The 21,035-nt window shown below is 34.4% G+C and overlaps 1 protein-coding gene across 1 annotated transcript in view; it reads right to left on the reverse strand.

The window, feature by feature from the left end:
- Window positions 1–2,387: 2,387 nt before the first annotated feature.
- Window positions 2,388–21,035, reverse strand: part of LOC126754250 (uncharacterized) — a 34,377-nt gene continuing 15,729 nt past the window's right edge. The window contains exons 2-6 of the mRNA XM_050466255.1: window positions 17,944–18,193; window positions 14,601–14,929; window positions 13,431–14,505; window positions 9,186–9,534; window positions 2,388–3,623 (exon numbers count right to left, since the gene is read on the reverse strand). Coding sequence (XP_050322212.1) covers window positions 3,316–3,623; window positions 9,186–9,534; window positions 13,431–14,505; window positions 14,601–14,929; window positions 17,944–18,193 — 2,311 coding nt within the window. The 3' untranslated portion in view covers window positions 2,388–3,315. The remainder of the gene's footprint in view (window positions 3,624–9,185; window positions 9,535–13,430; window positions 14,506–14,600; window positions 14,930–17,943; window positions 18,194–21,035) is intronic.

Raw genomic sequence — 21,035 nt, forward strand, 5'->3', positions numbered from 1 at the left:
ATATATTTTAGAAATTTAATATCTAATTCAAAGCATATTGTAAACATTTTTGCAATACCGAAATTCGGGTTTTACCTTTCAAAGTAGATACCGAAAAATTTCGGGACCCCGTGTAACTAACTATGACTTTTTTGTTTAGTTTTATTTTTTTAGACTTTAATTATGTGATACCAAGGCTAATTATGATATAATTTTGTGAAATCCCGAAATTTCGGTATTAAATTTTCCCGGATTTTTCGGGATTTATTTTCAAAAATGTAATTGAAAAAATATAAGTATCGAATTTTGGGATTTACCTTCCTCAAAATTTTCGAAACTTATTTTCGAAAATATAATTTAAAAAATATCAGTATCGAATTTTGGGATTTACTTTCTTCAAAATTTTCGAAATCGATTTTTGAAAATATAATAAAAAAATGTTGCTATCCCAAAATTTCGAGCTTAACTTTTTTGTGTTTTCCAGAATTCAATTTCGAAATTATAGTACAAAAAATTTTAATAACTTTAATTTCAGAATTACCCCTAATACAATTTTTTAAAAATTATTTTATATTATTTACATTATTAACAGCCGATACCTTTTTAGAACACCCCCCAATAATTTACTGCTATTTTACTAAAACTTAACAATCTCACACTTCTGTCCAAACAAATCATTAAAACTATTTTCTTAAATATTTTGCTCACTCCAATGATCTAACCCGCCCTGACGCTAATATTTTTATTTTTATAATTTTAATTAAAATTTTCACAACGCAAATTTCTCTTCGAATTATTTCCACCACATCTATTTTTTGTCTAATTATTTCATTCGATTTTAAATAAGCATACCTTTAGGAGCAATAAGCAGCAGACTTTTAATAGCATTTTTTTCATTTCTTGGGCTAAAATATTTTCGTTTAGTTAACTCCAGCAACGTAAATCGAATTGTGCTCGCGGGCTTGTGTTCGTTGAAATTTTTAGTAGTTTTCAACTTTATATGTATGTGTTTATGCCGAAAATGTCTTTTAGTTTGAGGCTCTTCTACTATATGCTTTCTTAAACAACGTCATTGCGCTAGCCTTTACCGCACAGTTAAGAGAGAATTTTTTGCAGGTCTACTTTTAGGCGCTTTGCATATACATATGTGGGTATATATTTAGAGCACAATACTTTTGCCTCTTTTTCGCGCCTTGAATTTGCTGCTTTTTCTGCTTCTAATATTATTTTCGTAATATTGCACATTTTTTTCAACAGTTTTGATAGTTTTCAGTTTTAGTTTATGTATTTCCTAAAGTTTCTCTTTTGTCTTTAATTATTTATACTATAACTAGTTTATTTCTTTAAATAGTTTATTGTACAACGAGTAAGTGAGAAGTATGTTTACGAGTACGAGTATTTGAAAATTCATTATGAGTATGAATCGAATTGGATCTTGCACCTTGAGTACATAATTTATATGGCGTTCTATTCGTTTAGGTTTTGACTTAACTACATGTATAACGGTTCATATCTTTGTATATATGTATTTCTAGATTTGTGTGTTCGAAAAATTCACTGGAGGAATTTTGAAAATCTTTGGATTTAGTTGGCGTTGGCAGAAATATCTAAATTGGCTACAGGCTCAGCACTAAAACTTGTACTAGATAAATCAACAATTTATAAAATCCTAAAAATTGACTACCGAATCTTGCTTTACCAAAAAATTTAAAAATTAATTTCGGGATTCCGTAATTTAAAATTATATATTTAATAAGTATTGCTACATGAGCTAATAATATTTATTACTTGTTGCAAAAATTGAAAAGTCCATTAAATCCCGAAAACTAATTTCGGGATTCCGTAATTTAAAATTGTATATTCAATAAGTATTGCTACAAGGCCTAATAATTTTTATTATTTGTTGCAAAAACTGAAAAATTTCTAAAATCCCGAAAATTTATTTCGGGATCCCATTTGGAAAACAAATTTTTATAAATTTATGTTCTAAATTTAGTTATTGCAAAAATTTCTAAAATTATATTTAATTCGGGATCCCGAATAACTCAAACTATGAAAATTTGTGTAGGACCTAAAAATTTTTAGAATCCCGAAAAAATATTTTTAATAAATTTCGGGATCCCGTTTTGAAAACGTTGCCTTATTGCAAAATTAGTGCTTTTGATCAACAAACCGTTATAGAAAAAGGTAAAAAAAATTTATGTTCTCGTTGCAAAAATTTCAAATTTGTAGAATCCCGAAAAATAATTTCGGGATCCCGAATAACTTTGACATCACTCAAATTATGAAAATTTTTGTAGGACCTGAAAATTTATAGATTCCCGAAAAAATATTTTTAATAAATTTCGGGATCCCGTTACGAAAATTACGTTTTATTAAAAAAATGAATGCGAATAAATTTGAGAAAATTTGGTTGTGGCTGAAAATTTGTAAAATCCCGAAAAAATTTTTTGTAATAAATTTCGGGATTTCGTTTTGGAAACGTTGCTTTATGCAAAATTTATGTTTTTGACCAATATCCGTCATAAAACGATGTCAAAATAGTTTCACCTGCACTATGCGTCGAAATTTTTGCACTTTCATGGTTAACGCCGAAAAGTATGCAACACATAAATGTCAAATCTCACCTAAGCACCAACTAAAACCAATCCCAATATTCCACTCGTGTATTTACAATTTATATTTGCTATTCTATGCACTCCTCTGCTGTTTTTTCTCAGCTCTTTAGCATTTCAGGTCCATTTTATATATAGTAATCCCTCATTTATGCTCGCAACAATCTACGTCACTCAATAACCTTAGTGTATTTTAGTGTTTTACCTAACATATTTTTTGTTTCATTTTATGAGTAATTTTAGTTAAGCTTATTAGTATTTTATTTTTCTAAAGAGTATTTCCGCGTAGAGACGACTTTATGAGAAAGAAAAAAAAAAATTGAGTATGGAAAGTAAGAGCGAAAAAAGTACATTAACTTTTTTTTTTGTTTTAGTTTCTTTCTTCATGATGCTACCTACAAGGTTGTGTCTCACTGTTCTTTCATTGTATTCAAGTATTTTTGTGTGGCCTGTGGGTGTCTGCTCTTGTTTTGCGCTCGAGTACCGGGTAACGAGCTTTGAGTTTAAATTACAACATTGCTCTTAAATTTCTTAAAGATATATAGTTTCTTAGTTTTTGTTTTGAGTTTAGTCCATGAACATGTTTTTGAAAGTGGTTTCTTGCTCTTTTACTTTTGTGTAATTGCTTAATTTTCTTAGTTTTCTTAGTTTGGGTTTCTCTTTTTTGGGTTTTTTGCTTTCTGAAGTTCTATACTTTTTTTGTTTGCTGTGATGAATTCCACTAGACTTGCGTATCCATGAGGCTGGTATAGGTTTCCTCCGCGAATTTCGGTGTTATGAAGTCATCATAATAGTTGATGAAGATCTCTTTATACTCATCCGGTATGTATTCGAGCGCTTGCAACATCTGCATCAGTTCCTTATCGCCACATTTGTAATTGCTAAGCGCCATGATGTCCCAAAAATAGGACATATGTTGTATATATTCTATGCTAAAGACACCACATTGTGCAGCTACAATATTGAGAGCGTTGCGCATAATCGAGCCCAGCTTATTGAATTCCCAATCGTCGAGCGGTTTGTGCCCCTCTGTTGCCGAGTATTTCGGTTTGTTTGTTAGTGAGATAGCGTGTCGTGTTGAGTGTAAGTCGTTTTTGGCAGCGCGTTATTAGCGAGAGCAATAGTTCAGGTACGAGTGCGGTAAAAATTACGTTTTCAAGAGAGAGCAGCAAGAGTTGTATAGAATTTAGTTTAAATTAGTTGGTTAAGTTCGTGCCCAGTTATGAATTTTGTAAATGTGAGAAAAAGAGAGAGAAGAAAATATGTGGTTTTCATTAGTAAAGTTCTGAAAATATACATACATACAATTCGGTTTTAAAGAGAATTTATATAATTATGTGATTCGTTTATTGCTTTTCTTTTATGTTACTGTGTTTGGGTTGTGTTAAGTGCTTAATTTTACTCCATAAAAGTTTACCTTTTGAGTCTTATTATTAAGTTTTCAGTGTTTCTAGAGCAAGCTGAAAGTTCAATGCATTATTCTAATAATGTGCTTATCACATAATCTACTCTAGCAAAATCTTCCGAATTTCGTGATATTTACTTCAACAATTTACCATTCTGCATCAAGAATATCAAGTTTACCACGAGGTGTGTAACAACCAGACCTTGTAAAATCGCGGGATTTCTAAATAGGAATGCCACAAAAGTAGACCGATAGGGACAGCAAACGACGCCATATTTTTTCCCGCTCTTCGGACATTTCTCTTCAGTAAGGTTTGCCATTTTAACATAGAAGGATATACGATCCAATTACGAGTCGAAATTATTAAAATTTACCACCGAAATTCGGAGTCAGTGGCCTCAACTTTAAGAGCGCTACGTGCAATTTATGGTCAACATAATCGTCCTGTCAGATCAACAGTTGAGCGTCTAGTGGAAAAATTTGAGTCTACAGGCGCAGTACAAAATGTTCCCGTGTCAGTGAGATAAAGAAGTGCCTCTAGTGTCGAGAATATTACTGCTGCTAGCGCATCAATTGATGAAGACCCAAATCAGTCTCTCACACGTCGTTCTCAAGTGTTTAACATCACTGTGTTATCGTTTTAGCGAATTTTGCCAAAATATCTTAGCCTCCATCCTTACAAGATCAAATTGACGCAAGAACAGAAGCCGCTTGACCACTAGAATCGTCGTATGTTCGCGAATTGTCCTAAGCAACAACTTGAAAATTATCCGGATTTAAATCGAAAAATCATCTTCAGCGATCAGGCTCATTTCTGGCTGAATGGCTTCGTCAATAAGCAAAATATGTGTTATTGATCAGGCAGCAATCCACACGTACTCCAAGAGTCACCATTGCAACCCGAAAACATTACATTTTGGTGCGATTCATTGGGCCGTACTTCTTCCGTGATGATCATGACCGGCACGTTACTATGAATGGGAATCGCTACCGCTCAATGATAACCGAATATTTTTGGCCCGAATTGGATGATGTGGACTTAAGCAACAGGACGGCGCCACAAGCGAATGTCACAATCGATTTATTGAAAACCAAGTTTGGTGAACGTGTTATCTTACGGCCTAGTCACTGATTTTCGATCTCGAAGAAAAGGAATAATAAATAGTAAATCCTGTTTCGTAGCGAGCCATAGAGATGAATATTGGATCAGCAAGTTGTGGAGATTAACACGTGTAATCTAAAATCTAAATCTGCTTTCACACACAGAATCCTTTGTCGCACGTTATTGGGAAATTTTTCTTTTGATGACGCTTATTGCGTTTACACCAAGTAATTACTAAGTACATCGGTTCATCTCCTTCAATCGGCGTAGAAGACGAGCTTCTAAAATATATTTTTAGTAATTAATCGAAGATTTTTTCTCACTAATAAGTATTTTTTTAGTGGTCACCGCACTTACTAACACTAAGTCTTAAAATACACTTAAAAAACAACATAATAAATAATAAATTTAAAAGTTTTCGTAGAAAATATTCTGAAAAATTCGCCTACTAACTGAATATAACCCCTTAAGGACTGAGCTCATGCAAAGGAAAGGTTCCTATGATATATTTATTTATAATATCTGTTTTTGTTCTAAAAATTTCAATGATTTATTACAACAAAAACTATTTTTTTTTTTTTCTATAATTCGAGGCATCGTAATAATTATGGGATATATTATCTATAATATACAACTTTCTTACTACATTTTTTAAACTAAAATTTTATTTAGTTTATTCTACCTTCTTAAAGAAAAAAATTGTTTGATAATTGCATTCATTTCTTGAGAAAACATATCATAAGAAATTATAAAAATAATATGTTTAGAAAATATTTTTAGTTTAAAATTTGTTGTTTATTGTTTTTTTGTTTTGGTTTGTGAAAGATCCATATCACTAAATAATATTATTAAAAAAAATTATGGAAACACATTATTTGTTCTATTTTAAATATAAAAATATTATAAAAAAAATTGAACGAAATGTTTAAAATAATGTTGTTCTTAAAACTTTTTAATGAAAAATAAATTGATATACCATTTTTTGGAAAAAAATACTATTTTATTCAAATAACATTTTGTTGAAAAAAAGTTGTTATATTATAATAAGTAAGAAAGTGCTAAGTTCGAGTGCATCCGAAAATTTTATACTCTTGAAACTTGCAAGAAGCAAAGACAGAGAAATACTTTATGGCTTGAAACGTCAACCTGAGGATCGAAATCCAAGCAATTTTATATATACATATACAAGATATAACTCCTATACTCATAGACACATAAGGTTTGTAAAAAAAACCAAAATCATTATATAGTACATATGTAGTATGGCAGGTGGAGTAGTATCGACCAGATGTTATCTATTTTTCTCAATACTATCGGGTGATTTTTTTAAGAGCTTGATAACTTTTTTAAAAAAAAAACGCATAAAATTTGCAAAATCTCATCGGTTCTTTATTTGAAACGTTAGATTGGTTCATGACATTTACTTTTTGAAGATAATTTCATTTAAATGTTGACCGCGGCTGCGTCTTAGGTGGTCCATTCGGAAAGTCCAATTTTGGGCAACTTTTTCGAGCATTTCGGCCGGAATTTGTCTTCCAAAGCTGGAATAGTTGCTGGCTTATTTCTGTAGACTTTAGACTTGACGTAGCCCCACAAAAAATAGTCTAAAGGCGTTAAATCGCATGATCTTGGTGGCCAACTTACGGGTCCATTTCTTGAGATGAATTGTTCTCCGAAGTTTTCCCTCAAAATGGCCATAGAATCGCGAGCTGTGTGGCATGTAGCGCCATCTTGTTGAAACCACATGAGTCAACATTTAAATGAAATTATCTTCAAAAAGTAAATGTCATGAACCAATCTAACGTTTCAAATAAAGAACCGATGAGATTTTGCAAATTTTATGCGTTTTTTTTTTTAAAAAAGTTATCAAGCTCTTAAAACATCACCCGATATATAATATTAACATATCACATACTGAAAATACAATCATAGAGTAAAGTCAGCCGAAAATCCTAGTAATAGTTACATGGGAGCTAGGTCAAATTTTAGTCCAATTATACCTATTTTAGGCACAAAGATTTACCGTTCTGAGTAAAACTAGTTGTGTAATTTTCACTGAGATAACTCAAATATTGGCCGTTACAAAGTCACCTGAAGTTCGAAAATCTTTATATTAGGTGTATAGAGGCTCAGGGAAGTATTGATCCAATTTAACCCATTTTTATACCTTGAACTATTATTGTCAGGAAAGGATTCTGTCTAAATTTCAATTCATATCTCGATATTTTCGATCAAAAGGCAAACGTAGGTACAGAGGTCCACGTAGAATTCGTCCATTCCCACTTTTTCAAAATTTTTTGACCACGGGGCCCCTGTGATCTGCGATCCTCTGTGCCAAATTACAGTTTTATATCTCAATTTAGTGCTTTATAGGTTTACGGTTAATGACGTTTTGTGAGGGTGGCACTAGTCCTATTACGTTCATCTACGGACTCGTTTTGTACAAAGGAGCCCACATACCAATTTTCATCGAGATATCTCAATTTTTACTCAAGTTACAGCTTGCACCGACGGACGGACAGACAGTGTCAACTGGATTTTAACTTTTCTCGTCACCCTCATCATTTATATATAACCATATATCTATCGCGATTAGTTTTAGGTGAAGCGTACAACCGTTAGATGAACAAAACTAGTATAATGCTCTGCACCAGCTGGTTGCAAGAGTATAAAAATATTTCATTTTATTTCAAATAGAAAAATTTAATAAAAAAAAAATTTAAAAAAAATGTTTAAAAAATAAAAAAAAAAACTTTTTAATGAACTTATTGATATACAAATTTTTGAAAAAAAAAAAATTTTTTAATAATTTTTAAATAATTTTTTTTTAATATATATTTAATGAAAAGTTAATTTTCAATGAAATTTAAGTTAAGCTAAGTTCTTAATTAAAATTGTGATAACAAAGCTTAAAAAGTTTTAATAAAATACTGCTTTAAAAAATTTTGTAATGAAAAATAAAGTGTTGTACAATTTTTTGAAAACAAATTTTTTTTTTTTATTTAAATAAAATTGTATTGAATAAAATTAAATAAAGTGATTTGTATAAAAAATTAAAATTTTTTTATGAGAAAATAAATTATATCAAAAAGTTTGAATTTTTCTTTTAATTAGAAAAATGTATTAACTTTTTTATATAAATACAATTTTGTTGAAAAAAATATGAAAAAAAGTTGAATAAAATCATATCAATCAATCATATCAAAATAAAATTTTTTTAATGAAAAAATTATAACCGAAAATTTCAAAAAAAAAAAATATTTTATATTTTATTATATAAAAAATAAGACATCCATATATGGTATTTATTTAATGACAAATTAACTTTAATGATATTTAACGTTTTTTAAACTAAAATTTTGATTAAAAAAACCTAAAAATATTTTCTGGGTAAATTGTATTGAAATTTTGTTATTAGTGTCTTTTATTTGGTTTCATACGTTTCTAATTGTTTTAATTATTAGTTTATGGCAACTTTTATTTTTTTATTTAATTAATAATTTTACAAAATTTTGTATGTTTTTACATATGTGTATTTTATTATATTTTATTTTATAATCTCTCTTTTATTTTATAAGGAAAAAATTGTATACAAAAAAACAAAAATTTTGTTTTATAAGTCTAGCATATTCAACATTTTGCGCAAATCTTTGCCGAAATTTTGGTTTTTACTTTTTTGAAGAATTTGCGCACTTGAAAATTTCTACATACTATGCTATGTACTCAACATATATGTATTTACATATATATGTATATAAACTAATTACGTAATGCATAAAACCACTTCCTAAAACTAATTAAAGACATTCGACTAGCTTTTAGACCTACTAAATTGATTGCTACAATGATTACAGTACTTAAAAATAATATTCGTACGAAAGTGTTTGTATGTCTGTATTTATATATATGTATGTATATGTATATATGAAGTTGATACATATTTACCAGTAATGAACATATTCATTTAATGATAATGTTAATTTGTTATATTAATGCCCTGTAGGTGTGTGTGTCTGTGTGTTATGTAATATCGATATGACTATTGCTAGTATTTACTGTTAACTGATGTATATGTACAACGTACCTCGATGCATCAACAAGCACTGCTCGACTAGTTGGCGCGCCAAAGCGATTTTGCACTCGTTCATTTCAACGAGTTGCGTGTCGGCTCGCTCAACGGCCGCGTACAACTTACAGCGCATCTCGACCGAATCGCAGTCGCTCAGTGCCGCATTGAAGGTCCAAAACCACTCCAGCTTTTGCGTTTCGTCGCAGGCGCTGCACACCAACAGATCGGCGCCCTCGTTGTTCGGGTGTGTGTAATATGGACTGCGCCACCAGCGCAAGTTGCGCGTGTATTTCAAATCGCTGGCGTTCGGTGTGAATATTTGCATGCATTTGGGATTATCACAGCGATAGCGATGAAATTTATGCTGCAAAATTTTTTGTTGTTGTTTTTTTCGATCTTTCAAAATTTCATAACAATTCTTTCATAATACAGTTGTAGGAATACTTGTGGGCGTTAGTATGTTTGTATGTGTGTTGAGTAGGTGAAGTAAGGAAGAGGCGAAAATATTTTGGTGCAAGTGTTGTTGTTGTTTTTTTAATTGAAATTTTCACTTTGAAGTATGCAGTGCAAAAGACAAGCAAGTCAGTGTGGCAAACGAAGTGACGTGTGTTAAAGCAAAGGACATGTGCGAGTGTTTTGAGTTAAAAAAAAAATCTTGAAAACAATTAGCAAAAATATTTTTTCAAGTTGAAAAAATGTTGAAAACAATTTTTTTTTTATGTTGAAAAAATGTTTAACTGTAAGTGACATTTCCTTTTGTCTAAAAAAAATTTCTTATGATTTCGTGTAGCAGACAGGCGAGTGACAATGACAGACAAGTGACAGTGACAGTCAATTCGTAATTGAAACGCTAGAAAAAGTCAGAAACGTGACACAGACAAATGACAAAACGCAGCACAGAAACTGAAGAAGAAATTCTGCATATTGCAAAAAAAAAAAAATAAAATGTGTGTTTAGAAAGTATCTTGATATGTCTCATGCAGCAGTTAGTTCTTGATACATACGAGTACAGCTTTCTAATTCAGTGAAATTTACATATTCCAGTGTCTTTCTACACCGTTCCCACTATAAAAAGCCTGCCACATAAACTTTAACTTGTTTTAACTTCTCTCAATGTGTTATGAAATCTAATTTTTGATCAGTCTTTCGCTTGATATTGCTTAACAGTCGAAAAAATTATTCAGTTTTATCTATCACCAGCAGTTAAACAATTTTTTTCGGAAAGATCTTCCTTAGCCTACGCATGCAGGACGCTTTATTGATTTTTACTTGTAACATGGCTTTTCAAGAAACCAGTTCCATATACGCTTAGATAACTGAGTCAAAATTTGAGCCGAAACAGCGTCTAGAGAGGTCGAGTGCCATTGATCGTCACACCGGTCACGCACTTCACTTTTCCACATTCGAATGTTCATAAGAGTTTTGACGCATAGGATGTCTGAGGTACTAGTCATTCCATAAACTGCATTGCCGCAGTGTACAAAATCGTTTCATAGATTAGTGATTTCTGGTAGGATCTTTGAGTTTTACCCTAACTGAAGCAGCCTAAATCTAGACATTACTCGCAAGGCAGCGTTAAATATCTAGGTTTTTGGAGGAGAATAGAGTCATGTGTAGAAGTTCGCGCAAGTGAGGAAAGTTCTCTGAGCGCCATTCACTGGAAGTGCCCAGAAACGATTGTTTTACATATGGTTCAAGCAACTCACGACTTCCGGTCTTAGACCAAGTATCTTCTGGGTAGCCAAAAAACATCCGGTTGAAAGCAAGCTAAAGTGAAAGAAGCTTCTTTTATGTTCCTATTAGTATCCTAAATTATTATCTTAAACTGAAAGCCAGTAAATCTATTAACATAAACAGAAGATTATGGGATTTTGCTGCTTATGTGTCCGTATCGCCTACAGGATTTGTCCGGAAAGTAATAGGACTGAGTCAATTTAAAGAAATTTATTGAACCAATCGTTACAATTCCTCAATAACTTTCAAATTAGGCTTCTTCTGCGTCGATACAGTGCTGCCAGCGCGATTTCTAAGCATTGAAGGCGTCACGTTAGGCATTCTCCGAAATAGCCATGAGAGCCGAGGTGCATGCTGCTTGGATCCTCTTTCATTGGATTTTTCAGGCAAGGAAACAAACAAAAAGACCACTCCGTTACTTAACTTCCAGAGATCATGTTGTTGACTTAACGCGTTTTGTTGTTTATAATCTGAACAGGAAATATCAAGTTTGTCATGGAGTTTGTAACACTCAGTTGTTAACGTCGGAGACCCTATAAAGAGTCCTTGTATGGAAAACTTTTTTGTATGACATTGTTTGGAAATTTGGTATGGATTATTGTTCAAAGCAATGCTACAATTCCTAAACAAATTTTTCAGATCAGTATTTTACAGCCTCTAAACAAACTAAAGATATTGATAAAGGACTTTTCTGTGGGCAAGTAATAGTATGACCTTTTAATTTAAATTACGTGCCACAACCTATTATTTAAAATACTTTTTTTCTGGGTTGTCAGCGAGTAAAATAAAGGAATTGGAGCTTGAAAATCGGCGATTGAGAGTCAGAGATCTTACGGGCATCGTTGGAATATCGGAAGGATCAGTGAAAACCATTTTGAAAGATCATTTAGACCTAAGAAAAGTGAAAGCACGATTGGTTCCAAAATCACTAATTTTTTTCGAAAAACAGCGTCGCGTTAACGTCTGTGAAACAATGCTTTCCGACCGAACCATAATTTCATGAAACGTATAATTACTGACGATGAGGCTTGAATCTATGCTTACGACTCCCTATACGATCAATCGGCCGAATACCGTTGCAAAGGTGAGCCGAAGCCGAAGCAGGTCAAAAATCAAGGTTATGTTGACAAGTTTTCTTCGATAGGTGTGGTGCACTTCAAATTCCTTCCGATCGGCCAAGCTGTCAACAAGGAATACTATTTGGTGTTATGCGTCGTTTGCGCAAAACTATTCGTAAAAAGTGGCCGGAATTATGGGCCGATAACTCTTGGTCATTGCACCATGATAATGTACCGTATAATTTTCAACCAATATCGTGCCGTAACTACCGTATTCGCCTGATTTAGCTCCGTGTGACTTCTGGCTATTCAGGAAACTCAAACGACCGCTGCGGGGAAACAGTTTTGAGTCAATTGAAGACATTAAACCTGAATCGCTAAGCGCTATTCCGGAAATCGACTTTAACAACTGTTTAGAGAATTAGAAAAAACGTTGGCACAAGTTTTTTTGGGGCCAAGGCAGATTGCTTTGAGGGGACGACATAGATTTCGAAGAATAAATTAAGATTTTTAAAATTATGAACAAAGTCTTACTATTTTTTGCTCGTAGTAGTAGGTTCGGTGCAGATGAAGTTAAAGGTTTTACTTCTTTTACTTTTAATTTAGGGTAGGTGAAGTATTTTCCGCTCTCTTTCTTTTAAAATAAATTTAAAAAAATTTTGTTTTTTAAAAAAATATTTTTTTTGGGGGAAAAAAATTATATAAATTTCGAACCTCATTAGACGGTTTAGAACAACCACAAATTAGATAAAAAAATGTATAATTTACAAAAACAACTGCGTGTTATGTACAATCGAGGCTTGAATGCCGTTAAGCGCCTAAAACCATGTAAACATTATGAACACTAGCACACATCTCTATAAGTATGGCTATATATAAGTATGTATATATGTAAGGAAAGAATCCAAAAACACGGAAGAAACTAGGCAAACATACGCACACATACATATATACATATATAGTATAGTGAAGTAGACTAGGCAAACAAATGCACACAGCCACTGAGTATTAAACACAAACAACAAAACGAATGAAAACACGAAGAACAAAGAATTCAATAACAACATCAAGAGCAAACACACCCACATTGAGGCAATGAGGCAGTGGAAAGTGGAATTAACTATAATCGCTACTATTGCATACGCACATACAAACACAGAAACAAAAAACAACAACAACGCATACATATTTACACATACATGTCTGCTTGTATGTATGTATGTACAGGCTATGCACACTTATGCCACTACTTTGGCTGAAGAACGTAAACATTTAAGAATAACAACAACAACAACAACAATCAAAAAATTAGTATAATACAGTGGTACTACAATGTGGCATATATGGGTGTTTGTGTGTGTGTGTTCACATGTGTAAGTTGACATATGAATTATGTGCATTTGTTGTTGTTGTCTCGAGCGAGTGTCATAATGTTGTATAAACAACAACGCTTAAGTTGCACACTTACAAAATCCTCATCCGGATATGGACGAAAGCACTTGTCGCACTTGCAGTCGATGCCGCGCGCCTTGAGGTCCTGCCTCCGTGTCTCGTACAACGATTGTCGATAATCACCAGCGTAAACGAAACAATTGCCAATGCAAGCGCCCAACAGAATGTCACATGTGGCATAAGCGGTCACCTGACGCCCCGAGTGTTTACGATACACTTGACCGGCGCACGACTGCCGACACAGGCTCAACGTTTGCGGATAGACGGCGTAGGCGACGCACGCCACATCGCCGGCCAGCAAATGCAATTGACCCTGTCGTATGTGTTTTACCGCCGACCAGAGGCTGAATTCGTGCAGCGGCGACAATATGTGCGGATCTGCGGGCAACACAAAGGACGGGCAGTGCGTGAGATGTTTGTGCCTCAGCTGGCCGATGTGACGCAACAGCAGCGCGGCCGAGAGCAGAATCCATTCGCTGCGCGTCAGCTTCGTTGTGGCGGGCATCATGAGATCGAGGTGCTCGAAAAAGTCCGTGCACTCAGCCAAATAGATGGCTAGTATGTGTGCGGCAATGGCGAGTGAAACGGTTGTCTCGGCGTCGATTTTATCGAGGTGCGCTTCGAGGCGCAACAGCGCCGAATATGGTATGTCCGTGCGTTCGGTGAGTATGCCATTGAAGGCGTTCCACATTTTGTTTACCGTCGGTCGTTTGCGACAATGCGGCATCACCTGCGGCAAGCCGGTGATGAGCATGCGAAAGGCGAGCTGCAGTAGACGCGGTTTGGCGAACGCATCGCCGAATTCTTCGAACAGCTCAATCTGGTGGGCGAAGCATTCGAGCACGTGTATGGATGAGTGTTGAGCGCGACATTTACGCGAACAATAAACGGATGTGCGATTCGAACAGTAGTCGCATGGAAATGGTATGAACTGTGTGATGGCGCAATTGTCGCAGATGCGCGCCTGACCGCTGGACACAAAGATGGCGGCCTCCTCGCTGAAGATCGGCATGTGGCGCACAATGTCTGTGGTGGCGCGCAAGTAGGCGCGACGTGTCGTTGTAATCGCGTTCGACGTGTCCGACCAGGCGCTGTACAGGCGTCAAGGTAGTTGTTTACAGGGATAAGAAAAGTAATATTAGTTTAAAAGTATTGTAGATACATAAGTAATCAACTAAACACTTACACTTCGTACACCTTCAGTCGATTGCTGTTGCTCCCGTGTAGTATGTGTTGTGGCGCCATGGCGGCCGCTGCCACATAATGATCGTCGTCCGTTTGCACGCCCATATCGACCTTTTCCGATTTCAGCACCTCGCATTCGTGCCAAAGCTCGTGTGTGCGCGCCTCAAACGCCTCGGAGAGATCCATGTGCAGCAGCTCGTGCACATGCAGTTCGCAGAGCGCAAAGTTACGCAACTTTAAGGCACAAGCGGCTTGGCGTAGTTTGATCAACGCGTTATACTCTTCCGGATAGCCGAGCTCCAGCGCGCACAGGCAATCATCATAGGCTTCCTGTAAAGATAGTTAAGCGTAGCGTACATAAAAACAGGGTGTTACATATGTTTATATTTTTTAGTTCGTTTTTAACTTCAAATTAAATAAATGGCTTGAAAAGCGCAATTACATGGCGGCAAGAGAGCGCTTGCGTGTGACTCCTGTGTTGTCGAGAAATTAATTAATTTCCAATGAAAAATAAAGCATGAATTTGTGCAAAGTAACCAAAACGAAAGATGAGAATGTGCGATAAAAACAGCAGAGTCACGAAAGCGCCGCGGCGCACGAAGCGCTCTTGGAAAGTGTGCTTAATGGTGGAGTTAGTTGGGCGCGTTGCCTGTGGTGTGGCAGTTTTTTGATATTTTGTAGTTAGGCGTGCGCTCAAGGCCAACGCGCCACCCTAACCACCAACAATAGTAACGCGCGAAATTGTGTGTGAAGAAAAATGCAAAGCGTAAATGATGTTTATCGAACTCTTTATCAAATTTATTACATTTGATGAGCTCGTTAGTTGAGCAGAAGTTATAGAAGACAATCATAAAACACAATCTCGGGATCCCGTAAACTTTTGTGATTTTTTGTTTATATTTGTTTAATGTATTTAAATATATTCTTTATATCAAGATATTTCGAAAGTTTCGATATTCGTCTGTTTAAAAATAACAATCTTGGGATCCCGAAAACTTGAGGGACTTCTTTTGAGCCTTCTAATATTCACTAAACACTTATTTAATTGATATATTTGCATTCTGTAATGCCAAAAATATTCGGGATTTCCTTTCAAATATAATAATAGGACTTATTCAATTTCGTGATCCCGAAATATTTCGGAAAGAACATTGAAAAATATACATTTATTTTTATCTTCGGGACTACATATTTACAAATAGTGAGAAAGCAACTAGAAATTGGATTTATTCAATTTCGGGATCCCGAAATATTTCGGAAAGAATATAAAAAAAAATATATGTGACCTGGTCTACGGAAAGGGGGCTTAGGTGTCAAAAAAAAGGAGAACAATTAATGAGATAACCAGAAATTGACGATTATTTTTAACAGCTTTTCCCAGAAAACTAGTTTTCGCACGTTAGCTCCCTTTTCGTAGACCAGGTCACATATATATACAGTGTTGTGCAAAACAAAAGCAACAAATTTAGTTCAATAATAATTTTTGTTATACTTTTTTCAAAATATATTTTAACAAAAATTTTATAAAAGAAAATAAAATACTTGTAAAAAGTGTAACTAAAATATTTTCCAATTAATTGCTCTTAGTAAATATTGCTGAGAAAAATAACAAAATATACTTCACAGTCAATTAGTAATTGTGCAAATCTAAAGCAACACATTAATATTTTGTATAACAACCCTTAGCTTTTATAACCTCAGCACATCTTCGGGGCATTGATGCTATCAAATTATCAATTGTGGTTTGTGGGATGTTTATCCACTCCATTTTTAACGTGTCAAAGAGTTCTTCTCGGTTGCCAAAACGCCGACCAGAAACTGCTCGCTTTAAAATGCCAAACAGGTTCTCGATTGGATTCAAGTCCGGGGATTGAGCAGGCCAATCAAGAACCTGAACACCACTGACCCTAAGATAGTCTTTTACCAGCTTAGATGTGTGTTTCGGGTCGTTGTCGTGTTGAAAGACTCAAGAAAGTGGCATATTCCACTCAGCATATGGTAGCATATTGGTTTCCAAAATACTTTTTTACAAAAACCTGTCCATTATTCCATCTATTTTTTTAAAAGGACCAACCCCGCTGCCGGAAAAACACGTCCACACCATAATGCTACCGCCACCATGCTTGAAACTCATCCTATAGTTCCTTGCACTATGGCGTTTACCTTTATGCCGGCGGACTGTACTCATTCCATCCGAATTAATCATATTAAACTTTGATTCGTCGCTAAATAAAACGGTTTTCCATTTAGCAACGGACCAATTACAATGTGCATTGGCGAAATTCAATCTAGTTTAGTTTTTTTTAAAAAGCCTCAAGTTTTTTTACTTTTTAAAAAGCCTCAAGCGTTAAGTTCATGCTTTCTATTTTTATTAAACGTAATTCGTATTATTATATATTCCTTAGGAATCCATTTTGAATGGCAAATAATTCTTAAAATTCGATTTTCTGTGGACCTCGAGATCCTGGAATATTTCGGGATTGAATTTACAATAATAAAAAATCAATAATTTTGGGGTTCACTATCGAATTGCAAGAAATCCGTAGAAAACGTGTACTTTTTATTTCGGGATCCAGAAAGTTGACTAGTATTTCTTTGACTTCACTTCCATTATTGAATTTCAAATAATCGTTTGAAAATGGGTTCTTTGAATTTCGGGATCCCGAAATATTTCGGGATTTAGATTAGTATTTATTTTTACTTTGGTTTCTGTAACTAAATTTAAATACTCTTTTGAAAACGGGTTCTTTGAATTTCGGGATCAGGAAAAAAATTGGGATTTAATTTAGTATTTTTCTTACTTCATTTCCACTATTAAATTTTAAATAAATATTTTGTGATTTAGTTTAGTACTTCTTTTACTTCAGTTCCATTATTGGATTTTAAATAATATCTGGAAATCGGCTGCTTTGAATTTCGGGATCCCGAAATATTACGGGATTTACTTTAGTATTTTTTTACTTCAGTTCCATTATTGTACTTTAAATAATCTTTTAAAATCAGGTTTCTGGAATTTCGAGATCCCGAAATATTTCGAAATATCATTTTTTATTTTTTTTCCTAACAAAAATGTCGAATTTTGTGTTGATGCTTTCGAACGATATGCACATGACAAGTTCTCATTGGGGACTTCCTAGCTATTCATGTGTAATGGATGACCTTCTGTGTTTACCTAAAATGCATATTTTATTTTTACAACAACACATGCACACTCGTGTACTACATTATTTGCCAACATTGATTTAAATTGCATATACTTGTATACAATACAATTTGTAGCAAGTACAAATATAGCACATACATACATCCATATATAGTATGTATGTAAATGGGTTCATACATACCTCATACATGCCGTAATCATGCAACACAGTCGAACGATTCGCATGCGCCATTGCCGCCGTCGTATTGTCTGCATCCTCTTCGACGGGCGCTAAAAATATAGCCTCTGTATATAGATCGCATGCCTTGAGTGGATGATGTTCCTTGCGATAGCAATTATTGCCCGCCTCACGGACACGTTGTGACTCCTCGTCCGATCTGAACGATTCCGTTTGGACGTACAACTGTTGAAACCACTCGAGTACTTGGACTCTGCAAGCGAAGAAAGTCGAAAAACAAATGAGTTAACAACAATAAAAAACTACACCAACAACAGCATAGTAGTGAAAGCAACGTAAGTGTGCTAAATATTATTTGAGCGTCGCTGGTAATTACAAAAACAAAAAATGCGAAAAAGTCTCCGTCAAGTGGGCAGCCTTTGCCTTTGCGCTACACTCATGCTGGGAATTTACATAATTATTAGTTTGGGAATACCACAAGCACATACATACATACACACATACATTCGTCGGGGCAACGCAGTTGAGCAACAATGGCGACGTTGGCGCACTGGGTTAAACACGTCGCACGGTCGCAAAAGTGCGCGACAATGCGTCTATTTTTAAATGACTTTTCGCCACCTATTTGCTTTTGTTGTTGTTGTTGCTACCGTTGTTGCTGTTACTGCCTTCCAACACTTGATGTGTTATGCTTGTGGCTTATGAGCAATCGAAATGAAACCCTTAGCTGATGAAGTGGCGTTATAAATACATACATATGTATGTAGTTATATATATGCGTATATATTTTTTTGTATTCGTGAGTAATGTGTTGATTTTTTCTTGCTTTGTAACGCTGTATGACTTTATGCGCATATAAGTACGAGGGCTATTTAATAGGTTTAGATGTTTAGGAAATTCTTGTAAATTATGTTATATGTATTCTTGTAGATCTCTGAGAAAAGTCAGGCAACTATTTGGGAACCTTACAAAAAAGAAACTACAACGAAAGTAGCATAGGCCTCAAAATTGACATTGCCAAAATGACTATTCACATCATACATTATGATCACGCACAAATCAAATACGGCTTTAAGGTTAAATTTTGTAAAGTAAACTGAGCTAGTTCGAGTATGTTTTCAGATGAGATCCAGATATAATCACAACCCACAAAGCAACCGACGGACCGACGTCTCTAAGCTGGAGAAGCAATTTGGACATCAAAAAATCAAGGGTCTAAAAAAGTTGGAACTAAATCAGGAGACTAACACAAGTTCGAAATCATCGCTTTTTGTTCGCCCGCGTAGTCATACGATACAATATATATTTTTATATATAAAAATTACGTGTCATGTTGTTTGTCCGCGATGGACTCCTAAACTACTGAACCGATTTTAGTAAAATTTAGCACACTGTGTCCAGTTCGAACCAACTTAGAAGATAGGATAGTAAAAACCATTCATAAATAAAAAGTACAGTGAAAGCTCTATTAAATTGACGCTCTTTTAAGCGGACAACTCGATTAATTGGACAGAAAGGTTGGTGACCAGACATTGAGAAAGCAGCCTTAAATTCGTTATTTTTTCCAATGAAATTTATTTGTATGAACATATTCAAAATTAAACCTCAACTACAATCTCAAAAACGTTTCCGCCTTTATTCGTAAATAAAATGTTCACTGTCTTGAATAATTTATTATATGAATAATAGTATAAAATGTATTCGCGTAGCCGGATCCACTTTTGTATATGTAAAGCAAAAGTTTCGGAAATTTTTCCACAAATATTTGGTACCAAAAATAAAACATTAAACATTAAAGTCTTAAGAAATCTATGTAGCTTCTTCCGATTACCGATTTTGGTGGATAGAAAGCTATGTTCAGATTTTCATTCAAAATCGTTGTTGACAAACTAAGAAATCATTAGAAAAGATTGTAGATTTAAGTTTCAGGCCGAAATGGTCGAGAAAAATCTATGAATTGGATTGGGAGGGATGAGTATATAATTACATAAATTTCAGATACACAAATCATCTCAGAAGAGAAGCTACATTACATTCCTACTTAAAGAGTATGTTGTGGAGTTGAATATAGCAGTTACCCACACTGGATTGTACAAACACCAGCCTGATACCTCACGAGCCTGGAAATACCACTGGGTATTCGCACGAATTCCACTGAGCTTCGTTTCTGTTTGAAGCCTTGTAAGATTATAATAGTAAATGAGTGATGAACTAAAATCTGTACAGTGGATTTCAGCCAATCAGAGAATTGGGGGTTAATATGCTTAATTATCATTTCTAAAGATTTCTCGAGATTATAGACATGGCTTCGGCTGTTTGCAGTCGCTATCAATGAACTGTAATAATTACGTTATATTAGTAACAGTAGATGTTGGACCCAATTTACAAACGCAAATAAAATCAGATCTTGTACCTAATAAGTTCAATGGTCACGGGATGTTGATTTATGCAAAATTGTGGAAAAATAATGGCTTAGTACCGAAGCAATAGATGTCGGATCTAATTTTCAAACAAGACTGACTCTTGTCTCAAGATAGTTCTGTGATTACGTGAATCGCAACCCTAGCAAAATTACGAAAGGAAATGGGTTTGTACCGAACCATTACAGTAGGATCCAATTTTGCAATAAAAGCGACCCTTTTATCAAAATAGTTCAGTGGTTACGCAAAGCTAAATATGGTATACTATATCAAAGTGATATAAAAATTCTAAGCTTCAAAATATTTTATTTGTTCACACTTAAAGAGTATATACAATAATAAATAGTAAGGCTGAAGTAAACCGCCGTCAAACTCTACAATAAACGGTAACATAGAAAATCCAAGGTCGTTGGTAAGTAATGTGGAGCCAAAACAGAATTTGACTTGAAAGACTTGCTTCAGAAATCATTAGCAGCATTGAAATCAATCACTGAACCTACTTGAACCTTATGTTAAGAAAGCTGAAAGAGTTGACGCAAGAAATAAAATAAACTTACAAATAATGAACTTATCCAGCGGCCCTAGTATATTTCCAGTTATATGTCTCCACGCATACGAGTATACAAATGTCTGTCTGTGCATGTCCTTCTTGCGTGTTTACACTCACAGCAGTCC

This window comes from Bactrocera neohumeralis, chromosome 3, assembly GCF_024586455.1.
Source record: "Bactrocera neohumeralis isolate Rockhampton chromosome 3, APGP_CSIRO_Bneo_wtdbg2-racon-allhic-juicebox.fasta_v2, whole genome shotgun sequence".
Lineage (NCBI taxonomy): Eukaryota > Metazoa > Arthropoda > Insecta > Diptera > Tephritidae > Bactrocera > Bactrocera neohumeralis.